Source organism: Peromyscus californicus, unplaced genomic scaffold (assembly GCF_007827085.1).
Source record: "Peromyscus californicus insignis strain IS unplaced genomic scaffold, ASM782708v3 Scaffold_18__1_contigs__length_77618521, whole genome shotgun sequence".
Classification (NCBI taxonomy): Eukaryota; Metazoa; Chordata; class Mammalia; order Rodentia; family Cricetidae; genus Peromyscus; species Peromyscus californicus.
In genome coordinates, this window is record NW_026294480.1 from 195,021 (window position 1) to 212,394 (window position 17,374).

At 44.0% G+C, this 17,374-nt stretch overlaps 1 protein-coding gene across 1 annotated transcript in view; it reads left to right on the plus strand.

Annotated features, from left to right (window-relative positions):
- Positions 1-17,374, plus strand: part of Ahrr (aryl hydrocarbon receptor repressor) — an 86,832-nt gene that overhangs the window by 20,906 nt on the left and 48,552 nt on the right. The window contains exon 3 of the mRNA XM_052742785.1: positions 10,232-10,329. Within this exon, the coding sequence (XP_052598745.1) occupies positions 10,232-10,329 (98 nt within the window). The remainder of the gene's footprint in view (positions 1-10,231; positions 10,330-17,374) is intronic.

Here is a 17,374-nt window from a genome sequence, read left to right on the forward strand (position 1 = left end):
CACTATCATGACTGTCCTCATCATTAGCAGAGGCCTGGACAATTACAGGAATTCAAGGCAGAGGAGTGGACAGTAGTGGCTGTGGAAAGGATTAAACATCTCTCAGCAGGGCTTGAACATGATATGGGCAGGGAGCAGGCATAAGGAGAGATTTTCTGGCTTGTGAAAATGTTACCCCTGCAGCTTGCATACCTGGAAATTATTACCTACATACCTTTATTTCCTTCAGTTATTTTTACTTTTAATTTGAACTTTTAATTGGAATATAGTATTTGTACTCATTAGTGGAGCAAAATATGTATTATACTTATACATATATATATATATATATATATATATATAAAATGATCAAGTCAGAATAATTAGCATTTTTCCTTTTTGTTATTAGAGTTAACACATTATGTATACTAATAGTTTTGAACCATTATTACATTTCTGAAGTAAAAACTATTTGGTTATTTTCTTTCTTTTTGAGATTTATTTTACTTATATGAGTGTTTTTGCCTGAATACATGCATGTTTTTGTCTGTGCACTACATGCATGTGGTGCCTTAAAAGGTCACAAGAGTTTGTTGGATCCTCTGGAACTTGAGTTACAGTTAGTTCTTCAGAGCTACTTCCTGCTTCCAACTCTATTTTTGTAGCCATTACCCACCCTCTCTGTTTCTCTACACACTATCCTTCCCATCCTATGAATGACCTCTGTTTCTCTACTTCTGTGTGACCAACATTTTTAGCCTCCACAAATAAATGAGAACATGTGGTAAATTCAATGCTTGGCTTCTTTCATTTAGCACAATGACACCCAGTTCCATCATTTGTCTGGTAAATAATAGCATTTCATCCTTTTATGGATAAATAGCATTTTATAATGTTTATTCATCACATTTTCCATATCCATTCATTCATCAGTGAACATCTAGGCTGATTACATATCTTGATTATTATGAATGGTGCTAGAGTTAATACAGGTGTCTCTTTGATGAGTTCATTTTCTTTGGCTGTTTACTCAGAAGCGAGTTGTAGGACTATATCACATTTCTTATTTTAGTTTTTAAAATTACATTTTAAATTTATTTATTCTCCTTCCTTGTGGGGTGTGGGAGGCATTTTTCTACCATGTGGAACATGAAGGTCCTGGAGCAGCTCAGGTTGTCAGGTTTGGTGGCACTCACTGTTACCCACTGAACCATCTTGACACTTGACATTTTTTCCTATGATAACCTTGAAGTATTTCTCTTATGTTTTCTTTTTCTAGTTTCATAATTTGGGGACTTAACATCTGATTTTAGATCAGGTCTGAGTTGATGTTTGCAAATGATGAAGGATAGGAGTCAAGTCTTGATCTTGTGAATATGGGTAATTCCTCATGAACTCAGATCTGACCCCTGTGAATCCTTCAGTGGTATCAATCAGGAGTGTCTAGAAGTTTTTCCTGAATTAGACCCCAGGTATTATAGAAGGAGTTTTCTTTCGCAGTACACAAGAGATGCTGAAGGATATAAACTCAGGACCCAAGAGACAAGTGCCAATTCTGATCATGTCAGCTTTTGTTCCTGAAAGAGGTGGTGCTCAGGGATGTAGACTATGGAGGCTGTATTCCTATAACCCACAGAAGGGACATTCTCAAGGGGAATGAGGAGGTGTCATAGCCTAAGGGAAGTACCATAACTCCTCCATCTTGAGGGAAGTCCCTGGCTGTGCTTGAGTACCTGTCCCTTATGCAGGATACTTGTTGCCCCACAATGCATTGCACAGTTGACCTGGTTGGGCTGATGAAGCTGCAGCTTTCTGTGCTAGTGTGGTTCCCTTGAGATGGAGATATGCAGGGGCTCTGTCTCTGGAGCAGGGAGATTCTGAAAGAGTCTCTGTTCTCAAGATGGCATGTCACTAAAGCAGTCCAGGTTCCAAGGCTGGGAAGACATGGCTAGTTCATGAAGCCAGGTTATAGCATATGTCTGGTCTGTCATCTATAGCAATTGTGAGCTCTCTGCAGCCAGGGCTGCTGGTGTCTAGGGTGCTTCAGTCAGCAGGGACTCTGTTCACCCTCTCCTTCCCAGGAAATGGGATCATGACCATGTGTTTCATTCTACTCTCACTGCCACCTACCAGTTTCCTGTCTCTGAAAGGCTGACACCTTCCAGCCACTACCCTGGAAATGTGGATGTCTATTCGGGGTACTGGTTCTTTCTTAGGGTTAAGGTGCACACTTGGGCTCCTCTTTCTTGGGATTGCTTCATTCAGATCTTTTCTCAAAGGTCATCTGCTGTGGGATGGTAACAGTGAGTGCCACCAAATGTATGTCAAATGTGTTGCTGATTGGTCAATAAATAAATCACTGATTGGCCAGTGGCCAGGCAGGAAGTATAAGTGGGACAAGGAGGAGAATAAAGCTGGGAAGTGGAAGGCTGAGAGAGACACTGCCAGCCGCCACGATGACAAACAGCATGTGAAGATGCCGGTAAGCCACAAGCCATGTGGCAAGGTATAGATTAATAGAAATGGATTAATTTAAGCTGTAAGAACAGTTAGCAAGAAACCTGCCACGGCCATACAGTTTGTAAGCAATATAAGTCTCTGTGTTTACTTGGTCAGGTCTGAGCGATTGTGGGACTGGCAGGTGAGAGAGATTTGCCCTGACTGTGGGCCAGGCAGGAAAACTCTAGCTACAGTCATCCCCTCAGATGGTTTGTCTGACCACACTTTTGATATCACTCCTCATCCCCAAGCCACAGTAGAACGTCTCTGGCTCCCTCCTCAGCGTTTCTTCTTATGTTTGGCTTGCATGTGGTATCTCATTCTCTGCTGTATAAAGTCAGGGATAGGTAATGACAGATCTTGAAGGGGAAGCAACTGCAGGGAACAAGTGGGTATATCTTTACAAGGACCTGTGTATCTGGCATTAAGTTACCAGGATGTTTTACTAAGTTCAATCTATATATTTTGATCACAATTACAGCAAAAACCCATTATAAAAACCCTATGATAATATATAATTTCTTTGTGTATAGGAGCTGAAGACTCAGATGCGAGTTTTCTGACAAGATTTACTTATTTATGAGTGTTTGTGGTGTGTGTGTGTGTGTGTGTGTGTGTGTGTGTGTGTGTGTGTGTGTGTTGCTGAGAATTGAACTCGTAGATAACCAAGTGCTCTACTGAGCTTTCATCCTCCATTATCAGCTCATGTTTACAAGTAGACCTCTAGGGCACCCAGTCTGAGCTGTCAGGACAGTATCTGGTTATGGGCTGTGGGAGTTTGGTAATCTTATAGATTCACCCTATTTGTGTTGATATTCTCACCTGAGCATCATGAAATTATTAGTTTAGTACATCTTTGACTTTAAAGTATTTTAATTTAAAACACACTTTTGAATTTTGTTTTACAAAACACTTCTTGAGCCCTCACTGATACTGGAGAACTTTCTCTTGCTATTGTTTGCTGAAACATTTCTTGATAAAACTCCATAAGAACACCCAGTTTTTGTTAAACCAGATACTTCATATCATGAAAAGAATATGGATCTGCATTGTGCCCAAATCATGTTCTTCCCTCCCACAAAGAGCTAGTTTGGATTTCATCTTTCACAACGACAGGTATTTGAAGGACACATGTGTGACTGGAGCTATGCAGAGACTGTGGGAAGAAGTAAATGCCTTTAGCAAGGAGTTAAGAAGAGATGGAGACATGGCTGCCTTTTGACTAGTCCTCACTGGCTCAGAGGAAATGCATTTTTAAAATTTAATTTATTTATTTTACATCCCAATGGCAGCCTCCCCTCCCTCCTCTCCCCCCACTCACTCTCCTCACCTTCCTTCCACCGCTTCTCAATTCGCCCCTCCTCCATCCCATGGGCATCAGCAAAGTATGGTTTATCAAGCTTCCTTAAGGTCAAGCACCTCTTCCTGAATGCAGTCTGGACAAGGCAATGGAGCATGAGGGATAGGTTCTCAAGAGCCAGTCAAAGCATCAGGGACCGCCCCTGCTCCCATTGCCAGAAGTCCCACAAATAGATGAAGCTACACAACTGTCTGATATATGCAGAGGGCCTAGGTTGGTCCCATGCAGGCTCCCTGGTTGTCAGTTCAGACTGAGTTCCCATGAGCCAGGCTAGCCATTTTTTGTGGGTTTTCCTGCAATGTCCCTGACCTCCTACGATCCCTCTTCCCTCTCCTCAGCAGGACTCCCTGAGCTCTGCCCAGTGTTTGGCCGTGGGTCTCTGAATCTCCCTCCATCAGTCACTAGATGAAAGGCTCTCCACTGACAACTAGGTAGTCACCAATCCAATCACAGGGTATGGCCAGTTCAGGCTATGCATCCACTGCTGCCAGGAGTCTCAGCTGGAAATGGGGGCTGTATAGAGTTCAGTAGATAGAAGCCAGTGACCTATGATGATGTGTAATTTATTTATGAAGACTCAGATGATTGCCAGCAAGCAAGCCAACTCCATGCTGTTGTCAGTTACAAGTTTTCTGACAACATTTATTTATGAGTGTGTGTGTGTGTGTGTGTGTGTGTGTGTGTGTGTGTTGCTGAAAATTGAACTCATGGATAACCAAGTAGAAGCCTGATGCAAGGGAAACTCCCATAAGTCTACAATGATGGCCTCAATATTCTCAGAAACACCATATTAATTTCCAAAGTGGCTGTACAAGATTGCATCCCACCAGCAATGGAGGAGTGTCCCCCTCCACATCCTCTCCAGCGTAAGCTGTCATTTGTGTTTTGTAGCCATTCTGACAGGTGTAAGATGGAATCTCAGAGTCATTTTGATTTGCACTGAGGAAATGCATTTGTGTGTGTGTGTGTGTGTGTGTGTGTGTGTGTGTGTGTGTGTGTGTGTGTCTGTGTGTCTGTGTTTCTTTGTAAGCTGTTTGGAAGTATGAAATACATAATGAATGTATTTTGAAAAATCTAGAAGTTATATATCAAAGGCAGCAACTTGCTGTGATATACAACTTGAACTATGCTCCAATTTTTAATATCACACTTGGGTGAGTCTTTATTCATATTCTGATGTCTTTTCTTATCTGAAGGACTGAGCAGTGAAAGGATATTTTTGAATGATAAGTGGTCATTGCAGAGATCCCTAAGGCTAGTATTTGGTAAAGTGTCAGGTAAGGCACGGCCATCAGCTGGGGTGACAGGGGCATATTCCCATTCTTCTTGTCTAACCTCTTTAGATGGCTGGAGGAGGAAACAACATAAAGGATACTGGCCCAGTGTGCAGCTTGGAGCCTGGAGGTCAGACACAGAATAGAGCCTGGGCTCCTATCTGATGCTGAAATGTTGGCATTTTACCCCAAGCCATGCCTTGGATGTATATTTATCATGGTTCGCTAGAGAAACAGATCAACAAGGGCAGGAATTGTTGAGGAATTGGTTCATGTAGTCATAGAAAACCCAGGGAAATGAATGTTATGATCCAGCCCAAGTCAAAACTGAGAGTCAGGAGCAGATGTAAATAAGAGACTGTGTTCCAGCTCACCCAGAGGCAGAAGGAAAGGATAAATTTCTCCCTCATCAATTTCTGTGCTCTTCAGGCCTCAGCAGTTGGGTGACACCATCCACAGTTGGAAAGCTATACCTGCCTCACTAGACCTTGATTCAGATGCTACCCTGCCTGAAATACCCTCAGACATTGGAAACTGTGTGACTGGGTAGCTCACACATAGCCAAAGCAATGTTGGTCATGGCCCCAGGCACTGTCCTTGTTAAAGCAGAGGCCAGTACTTGGTCGTGGATCTATTCACTTCAACATCTGAAGCCAGTCAGTAAGGAGGTTCAGACTTGTCCTTTCCAAGCACTCTTGGATTTTCTCCAAGTTAATGAGATTCCATGCATGTGATAGGAACCCTGTGTCCTGATCCCTGGCAGGTGCATCACCATCAGGGAATCACCAGACTGCCTAATGCATAGACGAGTCCTTGCATTTAGCAAGACCGAACATCCCAGGTGCACAAAAGAGCTGTGAGTATTACAAGACTGTGGAACCAGCTCCTGCTGTCACCAAGGTAGCCCCTTCAGTTCTAAGACACTCTCAGGGAACCTGTCCACATCTAAGCAACTTTACTTAGAGAGCTTTCTCAAGACAGGATAGCCAGGAATCCAGGGGTTTCTCTCAGCCTTCTGGGAACTCTGAGTGTTCTGCCAACAGACCTGGCAGCTGTACCTTGGGACAGCCATGATGTACCTGTAGGTCTGTTGGTCCTTACATGTTCTTCATGGGAAGTCGTATGTGGGACAGGTTTTGGCTGGTAGAACCTTGAAGCGTAGTGTGACCTTAATACAAGGCCTGGACAATGTGTCATTCTGTCTGTCCACACTGTTTCTGCCCTGCTGCACACTTGGGCCTTCTGTTCACAATAGACTGTGGTGCTGTAGGCTGAATCTTGATGGAGGCCTGTTCTTCCCAGCTTGTTGCCAGGAGATTCTGGGTGAATCCTGAGTGTAGGCGTGACAGTTACCAAAGCCTCAATGGGGGTTGGAACTTCCAGATCAACGCTGGAATGGCTACCCACTACATCTCCTCTTCTTTCTTTCTCCCCCTTTGTTTCTCTTTCCTATCCTTTTCATACCCTTCCTTCCTGCTCTGCCTGGGACCCACATTTCTATCTATTGACAATCTAAAATAAACTTTACTCAGCCTTGTAAACACTCAGGAAACTTTAGCCAAAATTCTGGAACATCTCTGCTCCAGCTGACTAACTCAGCTTTGTCTCGGACCATAACAAGTCCAATGTGTAACTACAGGAATGGCTGGCCCATTGATCAGACATGTCGCTCAGGTGTAGAAACGGACATCACCGAGCTAAGAGAAAAGAGGGAGCCATTTTCAGGCATTACAGCACCACCCAGGAACAGAGATGGTTCAGTCTTACTGCTTCTCCACAGAGAACACCTGGCTGACCTGACACACATGACTCCCAGCAGTCACTGGATTTGTGTGTGTCTAGCATCCACAGATGCTTGCCTGCTAAGTGTGGAGAAAGGGAAATATGTTACTAGGAAGTTGGGTGTCTAGGATAGCCTGCACTCCCTGCATTGCTGTGTGTAGCAATTTCAACTGTCTCCATGGTAACTCTCCAAATTCTTGCTGTTCAAAACAAACTACTTCGTTTCAGGAAATAAGAGAAGTGAAAGATTCGTTGGTTCCAGTTGATTGTGACCAATTGGGGACTCCTTGAAGTGTTCCTGCGAATCTCAAAAGTGACTGTGTTTCCTGGGGTAGGGATCTACTGATCTGCCTGCATTTAAGGGTGTGGGGGAAGAACCAGGGATTTAGGTCGAGCTGGGCACAGAGCACAGGAATCCAGCTCATTTCTGAGCGAGCCGCCCCAGTAGGTCCCTCTTCTTGCCAGTGGCTCCAGCAGAGCTGGTCGAAACTTGTAGTGGTTGGTGCCTTGGAGTTTCCTGCTCACTGTCCTAGAAGCCGGCTGGGGAGGGGAAGGCCTATAGGCCCGGGGTTGGGGCACTGGAGGGGGTGGAAAGCCATGAAGAACGCAGAGGGAAGTAGTGGGCAGGCTTTCAGAGGATTGTGGATCACTATAACCTTCTGTTGATTCTTAAACACTTACCCTCTAGCTATGCTTTGTGGGGGCCCCAGTGACTTCCACTACTCAAAGACACCCTGCTCGGGCTGATCAGCAACTGCAGGCAGGAGTTACTGGACCAAGAGGTGCGACAATCCAAACCCCTCCCATCACGGTCCCACCTCAGGCCCCGGCCACACCTCTATCCCTTTCCCTCGGGTCTGGGCCCCCAACCAATCTCCCCCATGCCTGCCGGGCGGGGCCCCATTCACTCGCACGCGATCGCAGCCATCGCGTGACTCCTGTGGCCGCAGGAGGAAGCCGGAGGCGCCAAGCACGCGATGGGGGTGGCGGAGTCCCGGGAGCTCAGCCTTTGCTGGACCTAGCCGCTCTTAGAGGCGGAGCTGGCTCCAGGGGTTGGGGTGGGGAGATCCTGTAGATTTGGCCAATTTCTGGGTTGTTTTCAAGTGGTCCAGCAGCCCCACCCCTACCCTCTTCCCGGCACAACAAGCGTACTGGCCCCTCAGCCACCCTGGCTTAAGTTCTCTGGAAGCCTGGTGCAAACTCAGCGGTGCTGGGCACGTTGCTTGTCTTCAGGGAGGTCATTAGAAAGCTGCCCGCTGGGTATCCTCCCAGCTGATGCCTTGGTTTACATGGGACCCACATGGGTCAAAATGTCCTGTCCTGTTCTCCTCACCCCCCAGCACAAGGGACCAGCAGCTCAGTTCAGTCTTGCAGTTTCCATGGCACATAGTCCAGGGGTATGGGGTGCCCTCCAAGGGCTTTAGCGCCTCCGCGTGGAAGCTAGTCTCTCAGTTCCCTGTCGCCAGAGGGGAAGCACAGCAGAACACTAAAGTGGACCCCTTCGAGGCCTCCTGAAACTCAATGTATCAGTGCCTTCTGATGCCCAAACTGGGGAGATTAATTGATGAAGGAGGACTGGTGGGTAGGCTTCAAGGAATCCGGCTCCACCCCTTTCTTTCACCTAGAGCAGTGTTTCTCAACCTGTGGTTCTGACTCTTTTGGCAAACCTCTATCTCCAAAAACATTTACATTATGACCATAACAGCAAAATTACAGTTATGAAGTAGCAATGAAAATAATTTTATGGTTGGGGATCACCACAACATGAGGAACTGTATTAAAGGGTCGCAGCATTAGGAATGTTAAGAACCACTGCCCTTCAGGCATCAGGGGCTGAAGTCTCCCAGGAGGGATCTGAGTTCTGACAAAGAAAATGGTATTCTTTACTTAGCGTAGTGAACAGAAAACCCAGCCTCAGTACTTGGGGGAGACAAGGGTGAGAAATGTAGTTCAAAGAAAGGAAGAGAAAGACACCAAGTCCCAAAGGTCATCGTCTCTTGGGCTCCCCTGGGGAGGGTGGCCTGTTACACAGGGTCTTTTGTCCCTGCCAAAACCCTTGCATGTGGGCAGGACTGTCTGAGGATGCCATGGACTTCTGGGACAGTGGAGGCTGCCAGTCAGAACAGCAGTTTTGGATGAAGCTAGAAAGACTAACTCTGAGGACCAAGTGTAGGTCTGTTGGGGACGAGGCAGGGTGTTAAACAGTATCTCGATTCCAGAGTAGTAGAACTGCCTGGGAGCCCAGATTCTGCAAACCTCTGGAGATGCTGAGAGCTCCAGAAAAAGGGGAGTTCAGTTTCATAAGACCAGCTGTCAGTAGACTGGTGGGAACCACTCAGGAAGGGAGGTATGAAGTCACAATGAGACTCAAATTCTAGATAAGGATTGCTAAATACCACCACTCCTGGGCATCAGGGATTGCTAAGGCCAAGTCATGTAACACATGAATGATAGAACTTTGATTCGAATATTACTTTTATTTCTGAATAATATGCCCAGCCCATCAAACCCATCCTTATAAGCATGAGGTGGGCTGCTAACAGGCAATGAGAGTACTTTTAAGAATGCTGTGGCTCTCAACAATGGGACTTTCTGTCTGGACTTAGGTTTCCTGGATGGTGGGGGATGGAGTGAGCCCACTGAAGACTAGAATCCAGCTTAGTAACAGAACCATGAATTTTCTACTCCAAAGCCATCAGACCAAACTTGGATAGGGGTATCAAGGAGGTTGGCATCTTCATAGGCCCAGAACCATTTTTGGGAAGGGTGGGCATTCTCAGGAGACTTCATTTACCTCCAGGTGAGGGCCTGCTCCCTTCCAGGAGAGATGAAGAGTAAGGGATATGGATGAACTCAGGGGGCCTTGGCCTAGCCTGGAAGCAGATGACAGACAGGCTCCCTTTCAAAGGGTAACCAACAGTGCTGTTGGGATCCACTGGTATTTGGGTCTCAGGAGGTTTCTGTAGGGACCCTAGGATCTGTGGTTATGAAGGGGACCTGGCAGAAAGCCATACTTTGTTTAAAGGCTGAGTAGATGGGAGAATCAAGAGCAGTTTCCAAGATGAGGGTGGGTGGTACATAAGTTTGGTCACACTTTTACATTAGGTCACCCTTTCATGCTGGCCTGGGGCCTCAACTTGCTCCTGCCAATCATACAACTTTTAAGGACTTCATGGAGGTCCTGCATGTCCTGAATAGGACAACAGCACAGCCCAGGTTGGATATCTAGCAGGAACCATAGGGTAAAAATCAGGGAAACACAAGAAAAATGTGACTTAAAAGCCACTAGCAGACTTGGGCTCTGCAAAGGACTCATCTGTTCCTTCTTCCTTGACAGCCTTACAGGAGACATGTATATGGCCAGCTGCAGCCCTGCCACCTGAGGACCACTCACACAGAGGATTCCCTGTGCAGGAAGGACAGCTGCTGCTGGAGGTAAGTGCACATTTCACTGCAACCCCACACAGCCATGATGATTTGTGTGTGTGTGTGTGTGTGTGTGTGTGTGTGTGTGTGTGTGTGTGTGTGTGTGTGTTTGTGTGTTTCCTGAGAAGCTGAAGGGTTCTTGAAAAGGTTTCATAAAAGCTCATGGAAATGCCTTCATGAGCTGTTTGCCAGACTGGTCCAAGACTGCTTAAGCTAGGATCTGTAGGCAGAGATCAACTTCAAGGATGGAGTTAAGGATTTCATCATCCTCATGCTAAATCTGAGAAACATTTGTCATCCCATATTCTCTGGTTTTACCCATTGATGAAAGAACCTAAATATTAGGCCATTTATTTTCCAAATTAAAGACTAAAAATAGTCAGTGTTGAGTTTCTATGTGGTTCATCCAGAGCCTTACACAAATAGGGCCTGACAATTCCTGCATTTCACACTGGCATTCAGGCCTAATGGAAACTTCCATTAGGTGGAGCTTTTCCCATGTGAGATGAACCCCAAGATTCTTTGGTGCTGGGATTCCTCTGAACTGTTCAAGCTTGGTCTCTGATATCTCAGAAGATGATCACAACAGAACAGTCTCTGAGGTTTGAGGCCTGGCATGAAAAGATCAGGTATTGGTAGGAATGTGAGGTGGGACAGAGTTGTGTTCCTTTATCCCCCATCCTCACTGGGCCAGGCCCTGGGTGAGCCTCTGTTGGTAGAACAGATAGCAGGAGCTGGTAGTTCCCCCATTTTCTCTTCTCAATCGCTGTGGGAAAGGGTTGGCTCTCTGTTCATCACCATTCAGATTTAAGGCACCATCTTTGTCTACGCCTGCTGTAAAAAGGGGAATGGAAATATTAAGAGCCCATAGAGGGGATAGCACCTTTCAGTGAGAAGCCACACCTTCTCACTTCTTTTACTTTTTTTTTACATTAGAAAATTTCATACACATATACAGGAAGAAGTGGATAATGAAGCCAGGTACCAGGCTCCATTCCAGAAAGCTGGCTTGGACTTACCTGCCTTCCCTACAGGTTTCTGCATCCTGCTTAATAGCTCAGATTTCCTTTGTATTGGGTTTTCTTGCCTCTTTTTCTCCTAACTCTGCCCTTTTTAGTCAGTCTGTGTGAACTATAGTTGAAGAACAGTGTTCTGGGTCTCCCTTGGCCATGAGCAACTTTGAGATGTTACATGCTTTGCATTTCACACAGCATCCAGGAGGTTCTGGGAACACCAGGAGTGCCTAAAGGAGAAAGGGTTAGGGTGAGAAAGCATCTCTAAGTTCTATTACCTCTGATGAAAAGTCTGTGTTTTGATTAATTTATAAACCCCATCCTTTAAAAATACAGAGGAGTTGCATGCTCAAAGGAGCACACACATAGATGCAGTTACGCTTGCTCAGAATAGCTGTGATCTGGTTTCAGCTCTTTGTGGCTCAGTGTGGATGAACCCCAATGACACTGGCATCTCTCTTTGGGGAGCATTGTCCTTTAGTGGAAGAAATACATGCAACTTTATCACTTACCATTATGTACTAGAAAGCATATTCTTACATACTATTACTTTTTCTCTAGTATTGCTCTTTCTCTCACTGCTAGTAAAAACAGAGCTTTAAAAGTGTCCTGGTTTGAATTGGCATCTCCCCTTAAATCTTTTCAAAATTAATATTCATTAAAAAAATTTAAGACTCATAAAAATCCTCCTAAAACTTTTGTACTAAATTATAAAACACAGAGTATGCACACAGCACCCAGGATACTCAAGTAGTCTGAACCAAGTCCTAACCAGGTACATGTTCTTCTACACCTCCTGTCCTACCTCCCTCCTCATAGCCTCACTTCCCTTCATACCCCTCTTTTAGGCTCCACACCTCCACCCACACCCCACTCCATACCCTGACACCTCACCACCTTCCTCTACTCCTCCTCCCACACCTCCATACATCCACATTTCCAACCATGCTTTGTCTGGAACCAAGTAGGTTATGTTTAGGGATCTTTCTTTCATTTCCAGGGCTGGGAATTAACTACAAGGCTAAAGACGCTTTCAGAAGGTTCCCACTGCTCCATGTCCTTGGGGTTGCCTTGGCTTTATCTCCCTCACCCAAAGTCATTTTGGTGGGTGAGTGCTGGAATCTCATTTGAACTAGTATTTCCTCATGACTAAGGAGGTTACGCATCTCTTCTCTGTGCTCATGTATCATATTTACTAAACTGTTTGAATCCTTCGCACGTATAAAAACCATAATTTTTGCCTTCTTACTATTGAGTCTAGAGAGCTCATTGTATATTCTGAATATCGGTCATTTGTCACATGTGAAATTTGTGAAAGTTTTCCTAATCTGTGGCTTGTTTTTCATTCTCTTGATGGGGTGATGTACAGAGTAGAAGTGTTTAATTTTTATGAAGTCATTTATCAATTTTTCTTTTTGTTGATCATGATTTTGGTGTCCCGTGTAGGAACTCTTTATCCCAAGGTCACAAGGACTTGGTTTTTTTATGTTTTCTCCAAAGTTTTAAATTATTTTTACATTTATTTATTTATTTATTTATTTATTTATTTATTTATTTATTTATTTATGGTGTGTGTGTGTGTGTGTGTGTGTGCGCGCGCGCGCGCGCGCGCGTGTGTGTGTGTGTGTGTGTGTGTGTGTGTGTGTGTGTGTCTGTGCATCTGTGCTAGGGTATGCTTGGGAGGTGAGAGGACAACTAGAGGGAGTCCATTCTCTTCTTCTACCGTGTGAATCCTGGATATCAAACTCATGTTGCCAAGCTTGGTGGCAAGTGCCTATACCTACTAAGCCACCTTACCGATCCATTCTTCAAAGTTTTATAAGTTTCACATTTTATATTCTCTGAATTTTGTCTGGCATATCAACACTACCACACTTCCTAACTCCAGCAGAAGTAAGTAAAATTGTTCTGGACACCAGATGATCTGAATCTTCCAATTGTGTTTTCTTTCAAAATTGTATTGCCAGGGCTGGAAAGATGACTCAGCAGTTAGGAGCACTGACTGTTCTTCCAGAGTTCAATTCCCAGCACCCACATGGCAACTTATAACCATCTATAGTCTGTAGACTTATGGGATCCAATACCCTCTTCTGGTGTGCAGATGTACATGCAGACAAAATACCCATATACATAAAATGCATAAAAAACTTTTAGAAAATTGTCTTGCCTATTTTAGTTTCTTTGTCTTTTTTGTGTGTTTTTTTGTTTTTCAAGACAGGGTTTCTCTGTGTTGCTTTGGAGCCTGTCCTGGATCTCACTCTGTAGACCAGGCTGGCCTTGAACTCACAGAGACTCGCCTGCCTCTGCCTCCTGAGTGCTGGGATTAAAGGCGTGTGTCACCACCACCCGGCTTTCTTTATCTTTTAACATACATTTTAGAATGATCATATTGACATCTATAAAAATTCGACTGGGAGCTTGAAAGATGGCTCAGGGATTAAGAGCACTTGCTGCTATTGCAGAGGATGTGGCTTCAGTTCCCAGGAACCACATGGCAGCTGAAGTTCCAGGGGGTCAGTGCCATGTTCTGGGCCTCCATGGGTACTTCCTGCACTTGATACACACATATTCAGGCAAACATTGAACACATAAAATATAAATAAATAAATCTTCAAAAAATATTCTGCTAGGATAGTGATTGCAATTATTAAAACTGAAGTCAATTTGAGTGAGCCCCTGAGCAGGATGTATGTCTGTTTATTTAGGTCTTTAATCACTTTCAAGAGAGCTTTATCATTTTCATCTCAGAGATCCTGTCTGTATTAGATTCATATTTAGGTATTCATTGTTTTCTGTTGTTTCTGTATATGGACCTTTTTTAACTATACTTTTTTGTTTTTGTTGGTAAAATATAGAAATGCAGTCTGGTTTCTAGGTTTACTTTGTGTCATATGACTAATACATTAATTAAGTAGTTCTGGGAGCTTTTTCATAGATTTTGTGGAATTCTGTTTTATGTTGATTGTATTGTATGAGGACAGGGATAATCTACATTACAAAGATTTATTTTTAATTTTTAATTATGTATAAGTGTGTGAGCAGGGTATGTGCACATAAGTACAGATGCCCATGGGGGCCAGACAAGGGTGTTGGATCTCCTAGAGCCCATTTCTGTTAATCTATATGTTGCCACATGTTCCATGGCTTTACCTGTGTGCCATTACATGCTGTTCCTTGGACTTCCCAGAATTCTCCTTGTCTGCTTATCCCACCTATACTTCCAGCCTGGCTACTGGCCAATCAGCTTTTTATTTATCAATCAATCATAGCAACATAGATTCACAGCATACAGAACATCCCACAGCAGGTAAAAGGGAAATCTTTGCCTTGTTCCTTATATTAGGGGAAATTTCAGTCATCCCAAATCAAGCATGAGACCAGCTTAGTTTTTCTGTTTGAAACTTTGAGTTTTGTATATGGTTTACATTAAATTAAGAAATTCTCTCCCATGCTTTTTTTGGTGAGTTCTTATGAATGAATGTTAAAATTAAAGTGATTTTTTCTGTATTATTAAGCTGATCATGTTTTTCTTGTCTTTAGTCTGTTGATACTATGAATTGGTATCAACAATATCAATATACTTGGTTTTTCAACTGCTGAAACAACTTTGCATTACCAGCATAAATCACACCTATATGTTGCTGTCCAGTTTACAAAGGGTTAGCATTAAACCTTTAAAATATTTCAAATTTTTTTGAAATTAAAATATAATTATATCATTTCCCTCTTAAAAATTATATTTTTCTCCTCCAATCTTTCCTATGTATCTGTCCCCTGACTCTCTCTCAAATTTATGGCCTCTGTTTCTTTGCTATTCTGTAGATAGATAGATAGATAGATAGATAGATAGATAGATACATACATACATACATACATACATACATACATACATAGACAGACAGACAGACACACACACACTCCTAAATAGATAAATGCAACCTGTCTAGTACATATTTTACTTGTATGAATATGATTTTAGGGCTGGCCACATGATATCAATTTGAGGGCTCTTGCTTAGGGAAGACTATTTCTCCCACTCTCAGACTATAGTTGCCTATAGTTCTTTGTCTAGGGTTGAGGCCCCCTTCCATGTTAGCATGTCAGTTGGTGTTGTCCTTGTTCAGGTCTTGTTTAGATAGCCATGTTGATGAGACTTCATGGGTGCAGCTTCTGTGACATTCTAAGTGATGCAACCTCACAGCAAACTTCCTGTTCCTTGGCTTTTACAGTCTTTCTGCCCCCTCTTCTATTCACTGAACGTTAGGTGCAAGAGTTGTGTTGTAGATGCATTACTTGGAGCCAGTCAGCACATGATCACTTTTCTCTGCATTTTGATTGGTTGTGGGTTTCTGGAATCATCTCCATCTGCTTCTTTTCTTCTTTATTTATTCTCCTCTCATATATTCATACTGACTGCAGTTTCTCCTCCATCCTCTCCTCCCAGTATGCCCCCTTACCTCCTCTCTCACCCAGCTCCCCTCCTCCTCCTTTCCCTTCAGAAAAGAACAGGCTTCCCAGGGATATGAACCAAACATGGCATATCAAGTTATAACAAGACTATGCACAAACCCTCAGATTAAGGCTGGACAAGGTAACCCAGCAGGAGGAAAAGATCCAAAAGCAGGCAAAAGAGTCAGAGACACCCCCCACTCCCACTGCCAGTAGTCCCACAAAAACATCAGGCTACACAACCACAACAATTATGCAGAGGACCTAGGTCAGACCCATATAGGCTCTCTGACTGTTGTTCTAGTCTCTGTGAGCCCCTAGGAGCCCTGGTTAGTTGATTCTGTGGGCTGTTTTCTTGTTGTGTTCTTGACTCCTCTGGCTTCTACAATCCTTCCTTGCCCTCTTCTGCAGGATTCCCCAAGCTCCGCCTAATGTTTGGCTGTGGATCTCTGCATCTGCCCCCTTCAGTTGCTGGATGAAACTTCACCGATGACGATTGAACCAGGTTCCAGTCTATGAGTATAGCAAAGTAGCATTAGGAATCATTTCATTGACTTTTTTTTTGCCAGTTGTGTTTGATTCTATCCTAGGTCTCTGGGCTATCCATACTCTGGTTCCTGGCCCTCCAGACAGCATCAGGCATGGGCTCCTTCTCATGGCATGGGTCTCAAGTTGGACTAGTCATTGGTTGGCCACTCCCACAACTACTGCACCACCTTTACCCCAGCACATCTTGCAGGCAAGATAAATTGTAGGTTGAAGGTTTTGTGGTTGAGTTGGTATCCCAGTCCCTCCACTGGAAAGCCTTGCCTGGTTACAGAAGATGACTGGTTCAGGCTGCAAGGAGAGGTTTCTTGATGAGGGAGGGATAAGAGCTACACTTATCTCTAGGTGTAAGGATAAATATTTAGAATGTAGTTAAGAATTATGTTGGTTTAGTAAAGTGGCAAGTGTATGTTTGTGGTGGTATTGTGTTCCCCAAAATATTGTGCACCCTAATAAACTTATCTGGGGTCAGAGAACAGAACAGCCACTAGATATAGAGGCCAGAAAATAGTGGCACAAACACCTTTAATCCTAGCATTCCAGAGGCAGAGATCCGCCTGGATCTCTGTGAGTTCAAGGCCACACTGGAAATAGCTAGACATGGTGACTCACATCTTTAATCCCAGGAAGTAAGCCTTTAATCCCAGGAAGTGATGGCAGCAAGCAGAAAAGTATATAAAGCGTGAGGACCAGGAACTAGCCTGGTTAAGCTTTTAGGCTTTTGAGCAGTAGTTCAGCTGAGACACATTTGGATGAGGACACAGAGGCATCCAGTCTAAGGGAAAAGGATAAGCTGAGGAATTGGGGAGATGAGGTGGCTGTGGCTTATTCTGCTTCTCTGATCTTCCAGCATTCACCCCAATACTTGGCTCTGGGTTTGTTTTTATTGATAAGACCTTCTAACAATTCATGCTACATATATTCTCCTCTAAGACCCAGGACTTCACTAATCCCAGGTAGTTGCCAGTACCAGGCAAGATTTTCCTCTTGTTGAGCAGGCCTTAAATCTAATTAGGGAACTGTTGGTTACCACTAGGGTATCCATG